This window comes from Hyla sarda, chromosome 12 (genome assembly GCF_029499605.1).
Source record: "Hyla sarda isolate aHylSar1 chromosome 12, aHylSar1.hap1, whole genome shotgun sequence".
NCBI lineage: Eukaryota > Metazoa > Chordata > Amphibia > Anura > Hylidae > Hyla > Hyla sarda.
The window spans coordinates 13,752,760-13,775,093 of NC_079200.1; the positions used below are offsets into that span (position 1 = coordinate 13,752,760).

A 22,334-nucleotide genomic window follows, 5' to 3' on the forward strand; every position below is an offset into this window, starting at 1 on the left:
TGTAACAATATATAACGGTCATAGCAAGACCAGGCAGTGATTGAATAACCAATACAAAAAAAACTGAAGACAAGACAGGTATGACAGATATGGCCATTGGCTGTACAGGCATACTGGGAGTTGTAGTTTTGCAACAGTTGGAGGCGCCCTGGTTGTTAAATAATGAAGTAATATGTAACAATATATATATCTATCTATCTATCTATCTATATATATATATATATGTTTATATATACGGTCATAGCAAGACCAGGCAGTGATTGAATAACCTATAAAAAAATGAAGACGAGACAGATACGACATGATTTATTTCATAATACTGTCAGGAATATACGGGGGAGAAGGCCTCTCCATCTGTTGATGTTTGAGGAGAAAGAAATAGTCGTAATAGCTCTTCCCACAGTGGGAGCATATATATAACTTCTCCTGTTTGTGGATTTTCACGTGCTGGTCAAGTGCAAATTTGCGTGTAAACTTCTTCCCGCACCCGTTGCACTCATATGGTTTCTCCCCGGTGTGGATTCTGGAATGAACGCTGAGATTCGAGGAGTTGGTGAAGGATTTCTTGCACTCGGTGCATTTGTAGAGCTTTTCACCGCTGTGGCTTTTCTGATGTCGATAGAGGCTCGATCTGTGGGAGAACCTACGAGTACAAAATTTACACCCATACGGCTTGTCGCCCGTACCCCTCGTGTGCTGGTCGAAAGCCGACGGGTAAGACATGCTGTCGAGCTCGGTACCGGCTTCCTCTTCGATATCGCAATGAAACGTATCTGAGCCATCAGTGCGGAAATCATTCAAGTCCTCTACGTCAGCCCTAGGAGCTGCGCTACCAGAGTCCGTGCTGGAAACTTTCCGAAAATTCTCCACAATGGTGTCCGGAGGAGGAGACGTCTCAAGGTGGTGTCTTTCGGATACTTCTCGGGATGGCCGAGGAGTTGTTATTCCAGACTTTTGCTCTGGAAGAAAAGGTTCGCTGGAGTCATCTGTGTCCTCACTATCAGGCACTTCTGAAAAAGAAAAAGGAGAGAGACAGATCATTTACCTCCAACAGTCAAAAGAGGTAAATGTAATATAATAAATACAAAAAAAAAAGAATTTTTTTACTTTTTTTTTTTTACGTTTACGCCCTATGCCGTAGGGGATCATTAACATTATATTTTTATATTTCAGACATTCACGCGATGATACCAAATATGTTTATTATTTATCATTTTTTATGCTTTTTTGTATTAATACGGGCAAAAAAAAAAGCTTTATTGGGGAGGGGCTTTTTCACATTTTTGTTCACTTTTCTTAAAACTTTTTTTAACATTTATTTTAAACTTCTTTTGTCCCCATAGGGGACTATTTATCGCAATCATTAGACTGCTAATACTGTTCAGTGCTATGCATAGGCATACACTACATAGGCATAGCACTGATCAGTATTATCGGTGATCTTCTGCTCTGGTCTGCTGGAAGCCAGGTCCGTGCAGAAGACCCCAGGAGACAGACGGAGGCAGGTGAGGGGACCTCTGTCCACCATCTTGGCTGATCTGATCCCTGTGGGCGATCAGATCAGCCATTTTAAATGCCGCACTGCTGCAGCTGCCGTGATCTGTATTGATCACGGCATCTGAGGGGTTTATGGCAGACATCAGCGAGATCGCTGATGTCCACCATTACCGGACATCAGCGATCTCGCTGATGTCTGTCATTAAGCCCTCAGATGCCATGATCAATGCTGCTGACAGCCGCCGGGACCCGACACGAATGAAGAGAGCGCAGGTCCTACGCTCGCGTCACAGCCATGCCGTAAATATAAGGCGCTGTGCCCAAAGAATTTCCTCTGTAGCATACAGCTGCTAAAAAGTACTAAAAGGATTAAGATTTTTTAATAGAAGTAATTTACAAATCTGTTTAACTTTCTGGCACCAGTTCATTTAAAAAAAAAAAGTTTTCCACCGGAGGACCCCTTAAAACAAAAGATAAATAAATATTTGTCTGAAAAGGAAAAAATATCAACGGTCCCAAAACTTCAGCTGCATATTAAAAGGCTTGGCCGGTGAAAATTATTCTAAAAACACTCCCAGACTGCCTCGGTCCCCTTAGCCTCCAGTATCGCTGCTCCCCTGTCTCTGCCGTGCTCCCTTACCTGGTGCTGGGGCCCAGGACATCAGAATGCTGCTCAGCCAATCACTGGTTGGGTCTCACGCCGATGGCCTCAACATACAATAGTTTCATCATACAATGGTCTTTTCTGGACGATTGTAACTTGAAACCAGACTCAACATACAATGTACAGACAGTCCAGATCTGTGAAACGCATCAATGGCCGGAAGAACCGACCAATCAGAATGGGCATTCACTGGTAAAACCCCTGTATTACTGAAGTGTATGCACTGACTGGTGTCTGGTAGCGCCCCCCTACAGTACAGGGTGGTATTACATGTTCTGTACTCTTTACCTGTATTACTGAAGTGTATGCACTGACTGGTGTCTGGTAGTGCCCCCTACAGTACAGGGAGGTATTACATGTTCTGTACTCTTTACCTGTATTACTGAAGTGTATGCACTGACTGGTGTCTGGTAGCGCCCCCTACAGTAAAGGGAGGTATTACATGTTCTGTACAACTCTTTACCTGTATTACAGAAGTGTATGCACTGACTGGTGTCTGGTAGCGCCCCCTACAGTACAGGGAGATATTACATGTTCTGTACTCTTTACCTGTATTACTGAAGTGTATGCACTGACTGGTGTCTGGTAGCGCCCCCTACAGTACAGGGAGGTATTACATGTTCTGTCCTCTTTATCTGTATTACTGAAGTGTATGCACTGACTGGTGTCTGGTAGCGCCCCCTACAGTACAGGGGGGTATTACATGTTCTGTACTCTTTACCTGTATTACTGAAGTGTATGCACTGACTGGTGTCTGGTAGCGCCCCCTACAGTAAAGGGAGGTATTACATGTTCTGTATACTCTTTACCTGTATTACAGAAGTGTATGCACTGACTGGTGTCTGGTAGCGCCCCCTACAGTACAGGGAGGTATTACATGTTCTGTACTACTCTTTACCTGTATTACTGAAGTGTATGCACTGACTGTTGTCTGGTAGCGCCCCCTACAGTACAGGGTGGTATTACATGTTCTGTACTCTTTACCTGTATTACTGAAGTGTATGCACTGACTGGTGTCTGGCAGCGCCCCCTACAGTAAAGGGAGGTATTACATGTTCTGTATACTCTTTACCTGTATTACAGAAGTGTATGCACTGAATGGTGTCTTGTAGCACCCCCTACAGTACAGGGAGGTATTACATGTTCTGTACAACTCTTTACCTGTATTACAGAAGTGTATGCACTGACTGGTGTCTGGCAGCGCCCCCTACAGTAAAGGGAGGTATTACATGTTCTGTATACTCTTTACCTGTATTACAGAAGTGTATGCACTGAATGGTGTCTTGTAGCACCCCCTACAGTACAGGGAGGTATTACATGTTCTGTACTACTCTTTACCTGTATTACTGAGGTGTATGCACTGAATGGTGTCTGGTAGCGCCCCCTACAGTACAGGGAGGTATTACATGTTCTGTACTACTCTTTACCTGTATTACAGAAGTGTATGCACTGACTGGTGTCTGGTAGCGCCCCCTACAGTACAGGGAGGTATTACATGTTCTGTACTACTCTTTACCTGTATTACTGAAGTGTATGCACTGAATGGCGTCTTGTAGCACCCCCTACAGTACAGGGAGATATTACATGTTCTGTACTCTTTACCTGTATTACTGAAGTGTATGCACTGACTGTTGTCTGGTAGCGCACCCTACAGTACAGGGTGGTATTACATGTTCTGTACTCTTTACCTGTATTACTGAAGTGTATGCACTGACTGGTGTCTGGCAGTGCCCCCTACAGTAAAGGGAGGTATTACATGTTCTGTATACTCTTTACCTGTATTACAGAAGTGTATGCACTGAATGGTGTCTTGTAGCACCCCCTACAGTACAGGGAGGTATTACATGTTCTGTACTACTCTTTACCTGTATTACTGAAGTGTATGCACTGACTGATGTCTGGTAGCGCCCCCTACAGTACAGGAAGGTATTACATGTTCTGTACTCTTTACCTGTATTACTGAAGTGCATGCACTGACTGGTGTCTGGTAGCACCCCCTACAGTACAGGGAGGTATTACATGTTCTGTACTCTTTACCTGTATTACTGAAGTGTATGCACTGACTGGTGTCTGGTAGCACCCCCTACAGTACAGGGAGGTATTACATGTTCTGTACTGGTGAGGGCGGCTCCATTTGACTTTTTTAGGACATTGTGTACTGTACAGGACCCTGAAGAAGCTCCTGTCCTCTACATAAACAGTGATTTACAGCTCCCAGCAGATCTTTATTACGTTTATATGTAAGGATTTGCTTTATCTATATTAGTTATCTACTTATTTTTCTTTAATCCTCTATTTTTCCTATTTTTGGATGACATTTTGGTGGCTTCAGAACCAATTACCAGGTTTCTATAGAGTTCTGGTCGTAACATACAATGGTTTCAACATACAATGGTCGTCCTGGAACCGATTAATATTGTAACTTGAGGGACCACTGTATTTCACAGTGCCACTTAGCCAATCACTGGTCGCAGCAGTGTCCGCCTCAGCCAGGGATTGGTTGAGTGCAGATCTGATGTCTCAGGCCCCAGCTGCAGGAAATGGAGCAGAGACCAGGATTAGCAATGACAGAGGATACAGGGAGTGAATGAGAGGTAAGTATAGGGTTTTTGTGTTTCTTTTTATTAATAAGTTAGGCATGCTTCTAGAAAGAAAAAAAAATTTCACCGGACAACCCCTTTATGAACGCAGCTTTTTTGAGTTTCTAAGCAAGTAACTAGAGATGAGCGAACTTACAGTAAATTTGATTCGTCACAAACTTCTCGGCTCGGCAGTTGCTGACTTATCCTGCATAAATGAGTTCAGCTTTCCGGTGCTCCCGTGGGCTGGAAAAGGTGGATACAGTCCTAGGAGACTCTTTCCTAGGACTGTATCCACCTTTTCCAGCCCACCGGAGCACCTGAAAGCTGAACTAATTTATGCAGGAAAAGTCATCAACTGCCGAGCCGAGAAGTTCGTGACGAATCGAAATTACTGTAAGTTCGCTCATCTCTACAAGAAACGTTTGGATCCTCCAGGGCTTCTTTTGCGCACTTGTTCAATGCCCAGCGCTTCTTCCTGCACTGCTAGAAGCAATAATACAGTGAGCTACACAGCCGGACAGTGGGCTCAGTCATGACAGGCGGAACGCCTGTCATGACGGAGCCCACTGACCGGCTGTGTAGTTCGCTGCATTATTGCTTCTAGTAATGGATCCACAATGGCTCCATTCAGGTTACAGGAGGGGGACACAACTACATCTCCACCGGGCAGTTGCATTGGGGTCACGTCAAGTCATAAAACAAGGACTTATAATCTAGAACTACACATGGCCGAGCGCATCCTCGTGCGGGTTTTACGGAGCTGTGTTCACTGTCCCGTAGATCTGGCTATAAATAGTCCCCTATGGCGACTTAAAAAGTGATTTGGGAATTTTTTTTTAACCATATTTTATTCTACTGAACGGTAAAAAGGTCCTTTGTTCCATCACACTTTAATTGTACGGCCATAAAATAATGTGTTGAGGCCTTTTTGTTGCATGTATTTTGGGGTGGAATTGCCTATAAATACGTCCTAAAGGAAAATTGGGTGCTAAAAAGTGTTTAAAGGGGTATTCCTCCCCTAGACATCTTATCCAAAGGATAGGGGATAAGATGTCTGATCGCTGGGGTCCCGCCAACGGGGACCCCCGCGTTCTCGGCTGCGGCACCTCAGATATCCGGTGCACGGAGCTCCGTGCCGGATGACTGGAGAGAGATGCGGGGCAGAGACTCGTGACATCACGACCGCGCCATCTCGATGCAAGTCTATGGGAGGGGGTGTGACGGGCCAAAAAAGGGCACAAAAGCATAAAATGGCTGAAAATACATCTGTAATTTAACCCCTTAAGGCTTTTCTTTTTTTTCCTCCTCACCTTTTAAAAATCATAACCCTTTCAATTTTCAACCTAAAAATCCATATTTTGGTTTATTTTTTGTGTCACCAATTCTAATTTGCAGTGACATCAGTCATTTTACCCAAAAATCAACGGCGAAACGGAAAAAAAAATCATTGTGCGACAAAATGAAAAAAAAAAAACCATTTTGTAACTTTTGGGGGCTTCCGTTTCTACATAGTACTTTTTTTGGTAAAAATTACATCTTCTCTTTACTCTGTAGGTCCATACGGTTAAAATGATCCCCTACTTATATAGGTGATTTTGTCGCACTTCTGGAAAAAAATCATAACTACATGCAGGAAAATGTATCCGTTTAAAAATGTCATCTTCTGACCCCTATAACTTTTTTATTTTTCCGCATATGGGGCGGTATGAGGGCTCATTATTTGTGCCGTGATTTGAACTTTTTAGCGGTACCATTTTTGTTTTGATCGGACTTTTTGATTGCTTTTTATTTGTTTTTTTATGGTATAAAAAGTTACCAAAAATACGCTATTTTGGACTTTGCAATTTTTAAACCGTGCGGTTTAATTAATGATATATTTTTATAGTTTGGACATTTACGCATCTGGCGATACCACATATATTTATTTACATAATTTTATTATTTTTTATGGGAAAAGGGGGGTGATTCTGACTTTTATTAGGGAAGGGGTTAAATCAAATTTATTAACGCTTTTTTTTCACTTTTTTTTGGCAATGTCATAGCTCCCATAGGGGGCTATAACATTGCATACACTGATCTCTTACACTGTTCACTGCAATGTAATAGCATGGTATTGATCAGTGTAATTGGCACGTGATGCTCCTGTCTGGATCTCAGGCACGGAGCAGTCATTCGGCGTTCGGACAGCAAGGAGGCAGGTAGGGATCCTCCTGCTGTCCTGCAAGCTGTTTGGGACGCCGTGATTTCATTGCGGCGGTCCTGAACAGCCCGACTGAGCTCCCAGGATGCTTTCTGTCTCACTTCAGAAGTGGCGGTCAACTTTGATTGCCGCGTCTGAAGGGTTACTACCAGGCATCACCGCAATCAGTGATGTCTGGTATTAGCTGCGGGTCCCGATTAGCCGGGACCGTCCCGATATAATGCGGGGTCACCGCATGACCCTGCCTTACATCGAGGGAGTCGGCGCAGGACGTATATATACATCCTGCGTTGTTTTGTTTTTCTTAAACCCTTTAGGGAAATGTGTCATCAGAAAATAAATCAGGCTTTTATGTTAACCATATTTTTGAATAATTTTTTTAGGTTTTATTTATTTTTTTCATTTTAATCCTGAAATCTTGCAGTTTCCATTCTGACCACTAGGCCAACAGTAAGACTTTCTGTCCTGTACAGATCATTTCCCAGTAATGATTTTCTCCTAAACACAGACAAGAGCACAGTAATAGGTGACACCAGTACAGCAGAGCTTTCCAAACTTTGCATGTTCGGGACACCTTTATAGTCGTGCATAGTTTAGTGACACATTCCTTACTGTACTGCCAATAGCCCGAATCACACTGTGGGTCCTATGACGCATAAAGTGATACCAGAATTCAGTATCAGCATTAGCATTATTCAGTATCAGACTGCAGCATGGAAACAGAGAGGAGGGGGTTACAGAGCAGCCTGCAGTGATTGCATGAAGAGACCCAGCACAGCACAGCAGACCCAGGGAGGAAGTGAATGCATGGCGAGGGCGGGCTCAGCTGGAATGGATCTTCAGCTGGTTCTTACAGTCTTGTCCAGTTTTGGTCCCTGTGTGTATTGTAGCCTCAGTTTCCTGTTCTTAGCTGACAGGAGTGCTCCCGGAGTGGTCTTCTGCTGCTGTAGCCCATCTGCTTCAAGGTTGGACGTGTTGTGCGGTTAGAGATGGCATTCTGCATACTTTGGTTGTAATGTGTTGTTATTTTTAATTACTACAAATAAGAAAAAGACAATTGGCCCCGATACCTTTTCCACGCAGCACAACGAGATGGATAATGGTACGACTCGGGTAGAAACCAGATATGCCAGGTGTGGTGGTGCTAGGACAAATATGCAGCAATCAATGTAGTGACAATAAAAGACAAAACAGGTGTCCTGCACTCACCGCTTCAGCTATGGTTACACGGCTCCCATCTCGGGCTGCTCCTCCGGACGTAGGGCGCTCAGAGGTGACTGCCGGCGGTTTCACGCATAGGTATGCTTCTTGAGGCCGGAAGAAGCGCATACCTATGCGTGAAACCGCCGGTAGTCGCCTCTGATCGCCCTACGCCACCTTCAACCCCCTGATCCGGAGGAGCAGCCTGAGATGGGAGCCGTATAATCACAGCTGAAGCGGTGAGTGCAGGACACTTGTTTTTGTCTTTTATTGTCACTTATTTTAATTATTGTTGCCCTTACGTCATCTTGAATCAGTCTGCCCATTCTCTTCCGACAACAAGGCATTTCTGTCCACACAACTGCCGCTCACTGGATATTTTCTATTTTACGGACCGTTCTCTGTAAACCCTAAAGATGGTTGTGTGTGAACATCCCAGTAGCTCAGCCGCTTCTGACATACTCAGACCATCTGGCACCAACAGCAATGCCACGTTCAAAGTCCCCTTTTCTTTCCCCATTCGGTTGGTACTTCAGCAAGTTGTCTTGACCATGTCGACATGCCTAAATGCTTTGAGTTGCTGCCATGAGACTGGATGATAAGCTATTTGTGTTAACAAGTAATTGAGCAGGTGCACTTGATAAAGTGGCCAGTGAGTATATATCTGTACTGGGACATTTAGAATGAGGTGTGTTTAGCAGCATGCTGCCTTGTGCTGAACAATGCCACAGGCAGAGGAGCAGACAGGGAATGAATAAAGCAGGTGCAATGTTCTGCAGCAGCTTCGGGCGTGGAACTGGCCAGAGTGCTGTAACATATAGCTGAGGAAAAGCAATGCATTCTGGGAATTGTTGTACTGAGCAACTGCTCATCCTGGTTCTTAAAGTTTCTGCTCTGCCGCACCCTTGATCTAATGGTGAGATTGCTGCAGGACCCCCTGGCTGGACAAAACCTAGATCTGGAGGTCCTTATTAGGGAGGGGCATGAGGTGATCCCCAAGATGTAGAAGATGCTACAGGAGGTATTTAGTTGGCTGCTCCTGGAAATCACATCGCTGTTCCTATACCGAGTCAGCTGGAGGGGTAATGACCCAACCAAGAGAGGAAAACCACCACCTCCACCAAACAGACACATACCTTCACCCCCTACTACAACTACAAACTTTTTTTTTTTTTACATCAACTGGCTCCAGAAAGTTAAACAGATTTGTAAATTACTTCTATTAAAAAATCTTAATCCTTCCCATACTTATCAGCTGCTGAAGTTGAGTTGCTCTTCTCAGTCTGACCACAGTGCTCTCTGCTGACACCTGTCCATCTCAGGAACTGTCTAGAGTAGGAGCAAATCTCCATAGAAAACCTCTCCTGCTCTGAACAGTTCCTGACATGGACAGAGGTGTCAGCAGAGAACACTGTGATCAGACAAGAAAAGAGCAACTCAACTTCAGCAGCTGATAAGTACTGGAAGGATTAAGATTTATTAATAGATGTAATTTACAAATCTGTTTAACTTTCTGGAGCCAGTTGATATGAAAAAAATAGTTTTTCATCGGAGTACCCCTTTAACTCCTTTAGGACTCAAAACAATCTTCGTTTTTGCACTTTTGTTTTTTCCTCCTCATCTTCTAAAAATCATAACGCATTCAATTTTGCACCTACAGACCCATATGAGGGCTTGTTTTTTGCGTCACCAATTGTACTTTGTAATGACATCACTTATGGTATAACATAATCTGCGGCGAAAAAAATAAGTTATTTGTGGCGTGAAATGAAAAGAAAAAACAGCATTTTGCTAATTTTTAGGGCATCCGTTTCTACGCAGTGCACTTTTCAGTAACAATGACACCTTATCTTGATTCTGTAGGTCCATACGGTTACCAGGATACCCAATTTATGTAGGTTTTATTTATTTTACTACTAAAAATTATAACTACATGCCCCAAAATTAGCAGGTTTAAAATTGTCATATTCTGACCCCTATAGCTTTTTTATTTGTCCACGTATGTAGTTTTCATCGGTACCATTTTTGTTTTGATGGGACTTTTTGATCGCTTTTTATTCATATTTTTATGGTATATGAAGTGACCAAAAATTCACAATTTTGGACTTTGGTGGTTTCGACCGTGTGGTTTAGCTGACCTTATAGTTTAATAGTTCGGACATTTACGCACGTGGCGATACCACATATGATTTTTTTTTTTATTACATTATTTTATTGAAAAAATAGAAAAAGGGGGGTGATATGAATTTTTAGGGAGGGGGGGCTATTCACATTTATGCTCTTATCTTTTTAACACTATTTAACTTTTTTTTTTAGCCCCCTTACGGGTCTATACCATGCAATCGTTTGATTGCATACACTGTTCAATGCTATGTCATAGCATAGCATTGATCAGTGTTACCGGCGCTCTGCTGCGCAGGCATGGAGCAGTAGATCACCTATCGGACGACAAAGAGGCAGGTGAGGACCCTCCTGTCGTCCAGTAAGCTGATCGGGACATCGCGATTCTGTTGCGAAAGTCCCGATCAGCTCTGCTGAGCTGCCGGGATAGTTTCACTTTCAGTTTAGACGCTGCGATCAACTTTGACCGTGGCGTCTAAGGGTATGTTCACACTGAGGAATTGGAGAGGAATTTCCATGAGTAATTCTGCTCGCTTTTTCCTCTCCAAGTCATTCAGCAGTGAAAACCCCCATAGAGCTGTGCAGAATTTCTGCCCCTCAGTTCACACTGAGGAATTTCCTCAAGCAGAATTCTGACGAGGAAGTCTGTTCCGCTTGAAGAAAGAACATGTTCTTTCTTTCAGGCGGAATCAGCGTCGTTCTCCCATAGAGATCAATGTTAATTTTTTCTTTTCAGTCAGAAGCATTTCCGTGCGGAATCCGCGCGGAATTTCCGCATGAAAAAAAAAAGAGGAGTATTTATGAATAAAAAAAAAATACATATATTACGCCCACTCTCCTTATATAGGATGCTAACAGGTGGCACAGATGACTGTGCAACCTAAAATGGCCACTGGAACTCCTCCCACTCTTGATACTCCTCCTCTTCTCCTCCTCCGCATGGAACCTGCATTTCCGCGCGAATTCCGCGCGAAATCGCTGCTAATTCTGAGTGGGAAAAAAACTGTATTTTTGGGTGGAAATCTTCAGCGTGATTTCCGCCCCAATTCCTCAGTGTGAACATACCCTAAAGGGTTAATGCCGGGCATCGGCCCGATCGGCGGTGCTCGGCATTAGCCGTGGGTCCTGGCTGCCCGTAGCAACCGGGACCCACGGCGTTTTACCTGTTCTCCACTCGTGAGAACAGTTTAAACCCTGTTAGCGGGATCAGGGTGTACAGGTACGCCGTCAGTCCTTGAGGACTCTGGAACGGGGGCGTACTGATACGCCCTGCGTCCTTAAGGGGTTAAGAAATACAACCTGCAAGTTCCCCCTGATAGGTACTCCCCTCTTCCTAGGAGAGTGCTACAGATCTTATCTTTCCCAGGTCTCATGGAAGGAAGTATATATGAAGCCACTTGATACAATGTATCCACAAGGTAGGTGATGAGTGTCCTGTTGGGGTGTCCTACTGCTGTGACTATTACTGATCACAAAACCAGAGGTCCCATGTTCCCTATAGATGCCAACAGTCCCATAGAGACTGAATGAGTGGTAATGCACATTTTCTATCGCCGCTCCAACCAAATTGGCAACACAGGACACATTTATCGCCTACCCCATGGATGGATGGTGGGTGTCTCGGCCCAACAAACCATTTAAAGGGGTACTCTGGTGGGAAAAAAAATTTCAAATCAACTGGTGCCAGAAAGTTATACAGATTTGTAAATTACTTCTATAAAAAAAAAAAATCTTAATCCTTCCAGTACTTATCAGCTGCTGTATACTCTACAGGAAGTTGTGTAGTTCTTTTCAGATAAATTTTTTTTTTAATAGAAGTAATTTACAAATCTGTTTGACTTTATGAAGCCAGTAGATATGACATTTTTTTTTCCCACCAGAGTACCCCCGCTGCTCAGCATTTGGAACAAACTGCTCCGAACGCTGGAGCCGGGAGCTCGTGATGTCCTAGCCCCTCCCCCTCATTACATCATGCCCCGCCCCCTCAATGCAAGTCTATGGGAGGGGGCGTGTCACGCCCCCTCCCATAGACTTGCATTGAGGGCGCGGGGCGTGACATCATGAGGGAGCGGGGCTTTGGCGTCACAAGCTCCTGGCGCCGGCTCCAGCGTTTGGAACAGTTTGTGGAGTACCCCTTTAAAGGGGTACTCTGGTGGAAAAAAAACAACAACATACACAAGTAATATAGAAACATTGTATGGTAATGAACAGAAATTCTTACCTAAACTTACAGCGTTTCCCGATTCCGTAACACTGCGGGGTTTACTCTCCGACTCATTGTTGGCGTCAGGTGGGAATATCTGTCTCCGAAACAAACAGAAAGAAAAATGTAATTATTATTCACAGACAGACGGATAAGTTATAGTGTAAAGATTGAGACGTTTATAAAGGGGACCCAACCTAAAAAAAAGTCCACAATAAGATTTTTCATGCAAGCGACTGGTAAGCGACATTAAAGGGGTAATCCAGTATCAATTTTTTTTTTTTTTAATACCTATCACCCCAAGATATATAACTTACTAATATAGTGTTGTCACAAATTGCACTGGCTTAAGCATGTTATTGCTTAATTCACCCCTGAAGTGGAAGTTGTGTAGTCCTCTCATTGTCAGTGTTGTGTTGTCTCAGCAGCACTCCGGCTGGCTGAATTTGTCATTGGGCTCTAGCCATGTCCTGAGTGATGTCATTATATATATATATACACACACTCACTGGCCACATTATTACGTACACTTTCCTAGTACCGGGTTGAACCCCCTTTTGCCTTCATTCTTGGTGGCATATTTTTTAGAGGGTGCTGGACACATTCCTCAGAGGTTTCACTCCATATAGACATGATGACATCACACAGTTCCTCCATATGGACATGATGACATCACACAGTTCCTCCATATGGACATGATGACATCACACAGTTCCTCCATATGGACATGATGACATCACACAGTTCCTCCATATGGACATGATGACATCACACAGTTCCTCCATATGGACATGATGACATCACACAGTTCTTCCATATGGACATGATGACATCACACAGTTCCCCCATATGGACATGATGACATCACACAGTTCCCCCATATGGACATGATGACATCACACAGTTCCCCCATATGGACATGATGACATCACACAGTTCCTCCATATAGACATGATGACATCACACAGTTCCTCCATATGGACATGATGACATCACACAGTTCCTCCATATGGACATGATGACATCACACAGTTCCTCCATATAGACATGATGACATCACACAGTTCCTCCATATGGACATGATGACATCACACAGTTCCTCCATATGGACATGGTGACATCACACAATTCTCCATATGGACATGATGACATCACACAGTTCCTCCATATGGACATGATGACATCACACAGTTGCAGTAGATTTGTCGGATTTATGATGAGAATCTCCAGTTCCACCATATCCCAGCGGTGATCTATTGGATGAGATCTGGTGACTGTGGTGGCCATTGGAGTCATGTGACCTCATTGTCCTGTATGAGATGTTGTCATGTGACCTCATTGTCCAGTATGAGATGATGTCATGTGACCTCATTGTCCTGTATGAGATGATGTCATGTGACCTCATTGTCCTGTATGAGATGTTGTCATGTGACCTCATTGTCCTGTATGAGATGATGTCATGTGACCTCATTGTCCTGTATGAGATGATGTCATGTGACCTCATTGTCCTGTATGAGATGATGTCATGTGACATGGGGCATTATCCTTCTGGAAGTATCATCAGAAGATGGATCCACTGTGGTCATAAAGGGACGGACATGGTCAGTAACAATACTCAGGTAGGCTGTGGGGTTTATACCAGGATCAATTGGTAATAAGAGGCCCAAAGTGCACAGAAAATGCCCCCACCACCACCACAATTACACCCCCACCAGCCTGACCCTGCCATCTGTATATCACAACTGGAATCAAGGCTCATCAGACCAGACAAAGTTCTTCCATCTTCATTCTCCAGTTTTGGCTCCTGTGTGAATTGTAGCCTCAGTTTCCTGTTCTTATCTGACAGGAGTTGCCCCCGGTGTGGTCTTCAGCTGCTGTAGCCCATCTGCTACAAGGTTGGACATGTTGTGCATTCAGAGATGGTATGCTGTATTACTTGGATGTTGGAGTTACTGTTGCTTATCTGATGCATCTTGAACCAGTCTGCCCATTCTCCTTGATTTATTTTCTATTTTTTATTTTTTCATTTTAGCACAAAGAGCAACATAACAAAATGTGAAAAAGGTAAAGAAGCTGAATACTTTCCTAAAGTACTGTCATTCTTATCGCAGGGTTAATAACTTACACTGGGGAATGGATTGTCACTTTCTTGCAATTCTCCGCCTTCATTTGCTGGTCCCAATGCCGAAAACTGTGATGTTTCATTTTCATTTCCTTGTTCAGACATAGTGAATAGCTGTAAAGAAAAGCAGATGTGTGAGCCGAAAGGTAATAATGTAGTAATAATAATAATAATCATAGTAATAATAATAATCATCATCATAGTAATAATAATAATAATCATAGTAATAATAATAATAATATAAGTAACAATAATAATAATCATAGTAATAATAATAATCATCATCATCATAGTAATAATAATCATAGTAATAATAATATAAGTAATAATAATAATGACCATAATAATAATAGTAATAATCATCATCATCATCATAGTAATAATAATCATCATAGTAATAATAATAATCATCATCATAGTAATAATAATATAAGTAATAATAATAATAATAATGATAATAATTAAAGTAATAATAATAATCATCATAGTAATAATAATAATATAAGTAATAATAATAATGATGATAATAATTAAAGTAATAATAATAATCATCATAGTAATAATAATAATCATCATAGTAATAATAATCATCATAGTAATAATAATAATCATCATCATAGTAATAATAATCATAGTAATAATAATAATATAAGTAATAATAATAATGACCATAACAATAATAGTAATAATCATCATCATCATCATAGTAATAATAATAATCATCATCATAGTAATAATAATAATATAAGTAATAATGATAATTATGATAATAATTAAAGTAATAATAATAATCATCATAGTAATAATAATAATCATCATCATAGTAATAATAATCATCATAGTAATAATAATAATCATCATCATAGTAATAATAATCATAGTAATAATAATAATATAAGTAATAATAATAATGACCATAACAATAATAGTAATAATCATCATCATCATCATCATAGTAATAATAATCATCATAGTAAAAATAATAATCAACATCATAGTGATAATAATAATCATAGTAATAATAATAATAATAATAATAATAATAATAATAATAGTAATAATAATAATCAATCATCATCATAATAATCATCCTAATCATTATAGTAATAATAATAATAATAATACACTCAGCATCATGTAAGCTTTATTATTACAGTCCGCCACCTGCAGGCTGAACTAGTAGATGTGAGAGTGACCGTAGTAAACACTGGATTAAGGCAATAAATATGTATTGCAATGAACTGTTTAACGCAGTCCAACACCTAAGATGGGAGTTTGAGCTCAAAAACAAAAAATATTTAAACTGATAAAAAGTTATTCTGTGCCTGTAGAGTCTACATCATAAAGGTAGTTAAAGGGGCACTCCGCCCCTAGAGATCTTATCCCCTATCCAAAGAATAGGAAATAAGATGTCTGATTGCGGGGGTTCTGCCGCACGAGGGGGCGGTGCCGTGACGTCACGATACTCCATCCCATATATCACCCGTCATCAGCCACGGAGCGAGGAACACTCCATGGCTGATGACAGGCGGAGTACCCCTTTAAAAAAAAAAAAAACACAATGGCAGAATTTTTTTTTTGGGGGGGGCATTCACACCACGTTCTGAGCTTACGCGAACCAGATCCGGATGGGGGGAGCAAAATCCGGGCGCTCCCGTATCCCAGCCGACCGGAGTCAAACAGTGACTCTGGTCGCCTCATTTTTGCCCCATATACGGTTTTGTGACAGGACCTAAAACGGCGGCATACCACTGATTTAGGTTTTAGAAAACCGTATACGGGGCAAAAATGTTTGACTCTGGTCGGCTCATTGAAATTATGGATCTTAGAAGGTGGGAAAAAAAGAGGAAAAATTTTAATTTTCTCATATCCCGTCCTCGTATCTCATCCTCATCTCTCGACCTCTATTGCCCTCCTCATTATCCCATCCTCATATGTTGACCTCATTTCCCGTCCTCAGATCCCATCCCCCTCATTAACTTTTTGCTACACCTGTCTGGTGGAGAGTCGCCAGTATGGCTATCCTGTTAGATTCTGCAGCCACAGACAACTTATCACCTGTCCGTACCCCCGATCCTGCCGCTGCCAGTCATTTATCCTTTAAAGGGGTATTCCAGGAATTTTTTTTTATTTGACTATGCTACAGGGGCTGTAAAGTTAGTGTAGTTCATAATATAGTGTCTGTACCTGCGTGTGACGGTTTTCTCACAATTCTTATGTGATTTTCACCCCAATATTTATTTTTACCAGCATACAAAATGACTGTTCTCTCAGATTTTTCCCAGGTTGCAATGCGGCCGAGACCTGAAATCACTAGTCAGCTGATGACAGGGAGCCTGTCTGCTCCAATGGGTGCAGGGATCACTTGGTGGGAGAGAGATCAATCTGCAACTAATGCAACAGCTGGAGGCACCCTGATTGAAAACCATAGGTCTTTTGAATGGATGCAGCTCATTTATGTTTCAATGGGTGGGGTGGCTGATGTGTGGGAGGGAGGAAAATGAAATTGTGGGATTTGTTGTCAAAAAAAGAAAAGTCAAATAGGAAATACAAGTTCACAAAAAGCTAGCCACAGTGTTAAGGTAATCTCACAGCATAGCCATTTATCCCCAAGACAAGCGCAGATCCTTCCTAAGCATGTCCATTACTGTCTGCCAGGTACCTACTAAAATCCCCTTATGGTGGAGAACCCCTTTAATTGTTGATCCCGAGGACTAAATTGAAAGTGAAACATCTGCGGTGACTCAGAGAAGCTCACAGAACCCCTACGACATGATCACGGGGGGGTTCCATTAGCTAAAATGGTAGAGGAGGGTCCCCTTGCCTGCCTCCTATTCACTGATGTAGCCCGGCTTAGCCAGACTCTATCAGTAGATTGCCGATCACACTGTGTAATGCTATACCATAGGCATAGCATTATACAGTACAGTAAATGCAGTCTAATGATTACATATAAAAGTCCCTTATGGGGACTTAAAGGAGATGTGAAGTGCTCTGAACTTATCCCCTATCGGGCCCCCCGAGATCTGTATGGGGCCGAGGCAATGTACAGGAAAGGGGGCGTTCCGTCCCTGCATGATGCGGCAGCTGGCACGCCCCTCCGTGAATCCCATAGAGATACATGGAGGGGGAGTGTCGGCTGCCGCGTCATGCGGGGACAGAACACCTTTCCTGTACATTGCCTCGGCCCCATACAGGAGATTGTGGGGGGCCCCAGCGCTTGGACCCCCGCGATCTATAACTTATCCCCCTATCCTTCCGATAGGGGATACGTTCAGATCACTACAGATCTCCTTTAAAAATAAAAATAAAATTACCCCTATTTTTCCATTTTACAAAAAAAAACAAAAACACTTTAACATATCCGGTATTACCCCATGCGTAAATGTCTAAACTATTTAAACTACTTAACCCCACCCCCTCAATGCAAGTCTATGGGAGGGGACGTGACAGCCGTCAAGCCCCCTCCCCTACACTTGCATTGAGGGGGTGGGGCGTGACATCATGAGGGGGCGTGGCTATGACATCACGAGCTCCCGTCGCCGGCTCCAGCATTTGGAACACTTTGTTTCAAACATTGAGCAGCGGAGTACCCCTTTAAAACATAATGTTTATGATCCCACACGGTAAATGGTGTAAATGTAAAAAAAATATCAAAAACACTAAAAATACTGATTTTTAATCACATCATATAGCAGGAAAAAAATTATTAAAAAAAGCAATCAAAAAGCCCCATCAAAACGACAATGGTTCCCATAAAAACAAAAGGTCATGGCGCAAAAAATGAGCCCTCAATTTGCCCGGTATAAGGAAAATTTTGTTTAAAATTCATTTTTAAAAGTAGTAAAATAAATTGGGTATCGCTTTAATCATATCGACCTACAGAATAAAGATAAGGTGTCATTTTTCTTTAATCCCATTTTTTAATCACATTCTTTAATGTAATACCAAACCCCCCAAAAGTTACAAAACTTCCTTCCCTTACTTCTCTCACCAATCACAGGACAGCACCTACTCCTCCCTGCTGTGCCATGACATAGTGCTGGTGAAAGTGCCCAGGACTAAACAGGCTGCTCCATGCTGGGTGATGATTTACAGTACATGACTACAGACAGTATGTGGAGGGAAAAGGGGACCGGAGTAGGGATCGACCGATAAGTTTTTTTTTAGGGCCGATACCGATAATTGGTGGAGGATAGGGCCAATAGCCAATAACTTATATCGATATTCCGGTATAAGTTAACGGCTATTTATCCCCCCCCCGGCGACACCGCTGCAGATCATTGATTTAAAGTGGGCGCAATAAAATCAATGAACTGCAGCGGCTTTTGCAGGGCCAGAGACCGCCGCCGCCACCCGCTTCTCACCACGACCGCACCCCCCACCACCGCCGCACCGCGCCATACCCCCCACCGCACCGCCCCGGCCAGAGACTGCCGCCGCCATCCCCAGTTTTATAATTACCTGTTCCCGGGGTCCGCGCTTCTTCTGGCTCCTGCGGCGTCCTCCTGAGCTGTCACTGTGCGCACTGACGGTGACTTCGCATTGAGGACGTCACTCGTCATTGCGCTGCGCAGCGCACAGCGTAACACAGGACGCGCAGGAGCAAGAAATAGCGCGGACCCCGGGAACGGGTAATTATAAAACTGGGGATGGGGGAGGCAATGGGGCAGCGGCGGTGCGGGCGGTGCATTATCAGATTATCGGCAAGGTAATTGCCGATACCGATAACATCCAAAATCGTGAATATCGGCCGATTGTATCGGCCGAACCGATAATCGGTTGATCCCTAGTCCGGAGATTTCGTCTGCTGTGAACCATTTTGCCTCTCAGGCACAAGATGGACCCTCTGGAGGAAGCAGACTGGCTCAGCTTTCTTGATCACAGTTTCTCTCTCTCCTTGCAAAGCACTAGTTGAGTCCCATCCCCATGCTCTGTGTTTTCCCACATGGTTTCTCTGCTGCTAGGGACAAAATATCCCAAACAACAGACAGTAAACAGCAGATTACAGAGAAGTGAGACACCTACTGGCCAAAATCTTACGTTTTTTTCTTGGGTTTTTGAGTCATTTTTGGTAAAGTTAAAATGTTACAAATATGTAAGGGCTCACCTAGAATATCACATAAAGGGAATGTGTTTAAAACAACAGTATTATGAAAGTAAGTCCTCATTCACACAGGTCAGAATTGATACCGACAGAGCCTGTCTGCCTCCTCCAGAGGGTCAAATGTAAATCAAGGCTTCTCTTTCATCTCTGCCCACCCATAAAGTTCTGGGCTTCTGCCCCTTGTGCAGACACCAGTGTTAGTACACAGATTATGTACACAGTGCTGCCTCCTGAATGTAATCACAACACTCCCTTCAGTCTGTAAAGTTGTCATCATCATCATCATCATTTGCAGTTCACTTCTTAGCCCAGGGCTGTTTTAGCAATAAAGCCCCTTCCTCACCCCTTGCAAAGCCATTGCATCATTACCCCCAACTAACTCCTCACCATCTATAGTTATGTACTGTAAATGATCACCCAGCTCGGCGGCAGCCTGTTCAATCCAGTGCAATATGTAATGTCATAGCAGGGAGTAGGTGCTGTGCTGTCATTAGCCAGGCAAGTAAGGGAGGAAGTCCCTGTGTGCGCACTACTGGAATACAGCACAGCTTTGGTCCCTCCCCAGCACAGTGGCAGCCTGTTCAGTCCAGTGCACTATGTAATGTCATAGCAGGGAGGAGTAGGTGCTGTGCTGTCACTAGCCAGGCAAGTAAGGGAGGAAGTCCCTGTGTGCGCACTACTGGAATACAGCACAGCTTTGGTCCCTCCCCAGCACAGTGGCAGCCTGTTCAATTCAGTGCAATATGTAATGTCATAGCAGGGAGTAGGTACTGTGCTGTCATTAGCCAGGCAAGTAAGGGAGGAAGTCCCTGTGTGCGCACTACTGGAATACAGCACAGCTTTAGTCCCTCCCCAGCACAGTGGCAGCCTGTTCAGTCCAGTGCACTATGTAATGTCATAGCAGGGAGGAGTAGGTGCTGTGCTGTCATTAGCCAGGCAGGTAAGGGAGGAAGTCCCTGTGTGTGCACTACTGGAATACAGCACAGCTTTGGTCCCTACCCAGCAGAGTGGAAGCCTGTTCAGTCCAGCGCACTATGTAATGTCATAGCAGGGAGGAGTAGGTGCTGTGCTGTCATTAGCCAGGCAGGTAAGGGAGGAAGTCCCTGTGTGTGCACTACTGGAATACAGCACAGCTTTGGTCCCTAACCAGCAGAGTGGCAGCCTGTTCAGTCCAGCACACTATGTAATGTCATAGCAGGGAGGAGTAGGTGCTGTGCTGTCATTAGCCAGGCAGGTAAGGGAGGAAGTCCCTGTGTGTGCACTACTGGAATACAGCACAGCTTTGGTCCCTAACCAGCAGTGGAAGCCTGTTCAGTCCAGCGCACTATGTAATGTCATAGCAGGGAGGAGTAGGTGCTGTGCCCTGATTAGCCAGATAAGAAAGGAAGGAAGTCCCTGTGAGTGCACTACTGGAAAACTGCTCAACTCTGGTCCTGCCCCCTGAAATGCAGAGAATAATAGTTGAGTACCATGGTGGGGGCTTAATTTCCGTAAACCCCACCACCACCATTTGATGGACCATTCACACAATGCAGATTCTGTCATTTCATTCCTTTAAACGCCGCCACGGGTAAACAATTCGGTTGCCATATTAAGGGTGCCTCCAGCTGTTGCAAAACTACAACTCCCAGCATGCCCGGACAGCCAACGGCTGTCCGGGCATGCTGGGAGTTGTAGTTTTGCAACTTGTGCACTGAAGCCCCCCTGCCCACAACCCTGTATAGCACAGAACCATCATAGAGTGATGCGTCCTATAAAAATAGCGGTAAAACTGCAAACTCGCGAACTGATTTCGTGCGGCTTTATTTTTTGCAGGTACCGCGCAGTGTGCACAGGAGGCAAGCTGCCCCGGCGGCTCGCCCCATTCTCCCCACCCTGCCGGGGGGGTGTGATCGCCCGGCGCCCGCTATTCTCTACCACTCCCCACCCCCGTCAGACAAGTACAAGCCCTACCTGGATCTTCCCCGTCTGAAACCTTAGGAAGCAGACAAAAGGCAGGCGCCGCCTGATTGGTCGGCCGCCGAGCACGTGACCGCCAGCGCCGTCAGCAAGGCTCCCTGGGAGGTGTAGTCGCGGCGCGTATGCCTTTCGCTTTTAGTGCCGCCGCGATGGAACTACAAATCCCATCATCCCCCTGGGCGTTGACCGGACTATTTTGGCACCGGAGCCGTTGTTGTAGTTATCCATGTTGGTCGTGTTATCGTGTTACAGGCGGAGGGGCTGGGGGGAGATGGGGCCGTGTGGGGTCACACATAGAGGGGGCCACGTAGAGGGGTCACATGGGGGGGCACATAAAGGCTGTATGATTTATTATGTGTTATGGAGTAATGTACAGTCTGTTACTACAGCCAGAGGGCCGCCATAGGTGATACCACCCTGGAATGTGCCCGGCTATATCAGCTAGAGTGCCCCCATAAATAGTATCAGAGTGCCCCCATAAATAGTATCAGAATGCCCCCATTAATAGTATCAGAGTGCCCCCATAAATAGTATCAGAATGCCCCCATAAATAGTATCAGAGTGCCCCCATAAACAGAGCAACAGGGCCCATCTATATATTGTACCAGTGCCCCCATAAACAGCAACAGTGCCCATCTATATAATGTACTAGAGTGCCCCCATAAATAGTATCAGAGTG

At 43.9% G+C, this 22,334-nt stretch overlaps 1 protein-coding gene across 1 annotated transcript; it reads right to left on the bottom strand.

The window, feature by feature from the left end:
- Positions 1-290: 290 nt before the first annotated feature.
- Positions 291-21,767, bottom strand: LOC130296776 (zinc finger protein 135-like). The gene is made up of 4 exons (XM_056548693.1): positions 21,650-21,767; positions 14,593-14,703; positions 12,486-12,564; positions 291-1,010 (listed from the first exon to the last, which is right to left on the bottom strand). The coding sequence occupies exons 2-4, from the start codon at positions 14,692-14,694 to the stop codon at positions 307-309; spliced, it is 885 nt and encodes a 294-aa protein (XP_056404668.1). The 5' UTR covers positions 14,695-14,703; positions 21,650-21,767; the 3' UTR covers positions 291-306.
- Positions 21,768-22,334: the final 567 nt, after the last annotated feature.

Coding starts and splice junctions, on each gene's coding strand:
- LOC130296776 (XM_056548693.1), bottom strand. CDS start 14,694: ATGTCTGAACAAGGAAATGAAAATGAAACATCACAGTTTTCGGCATTG. Junction 12,565..14,592: donor GTGACAATCCATTCCCCAGT/GTAAGTTATTAA, acceptor TTTCGGAGACAG/ATATTCCCACCTGACGCCAA. Junction 1,011..12,485: donor GGGAAACGCTGTAAGTTTAG/GTAAGAATTTCT, acceptor TTTCTTTTTCAG/AAGTGCCTGATAGTGAGGAC.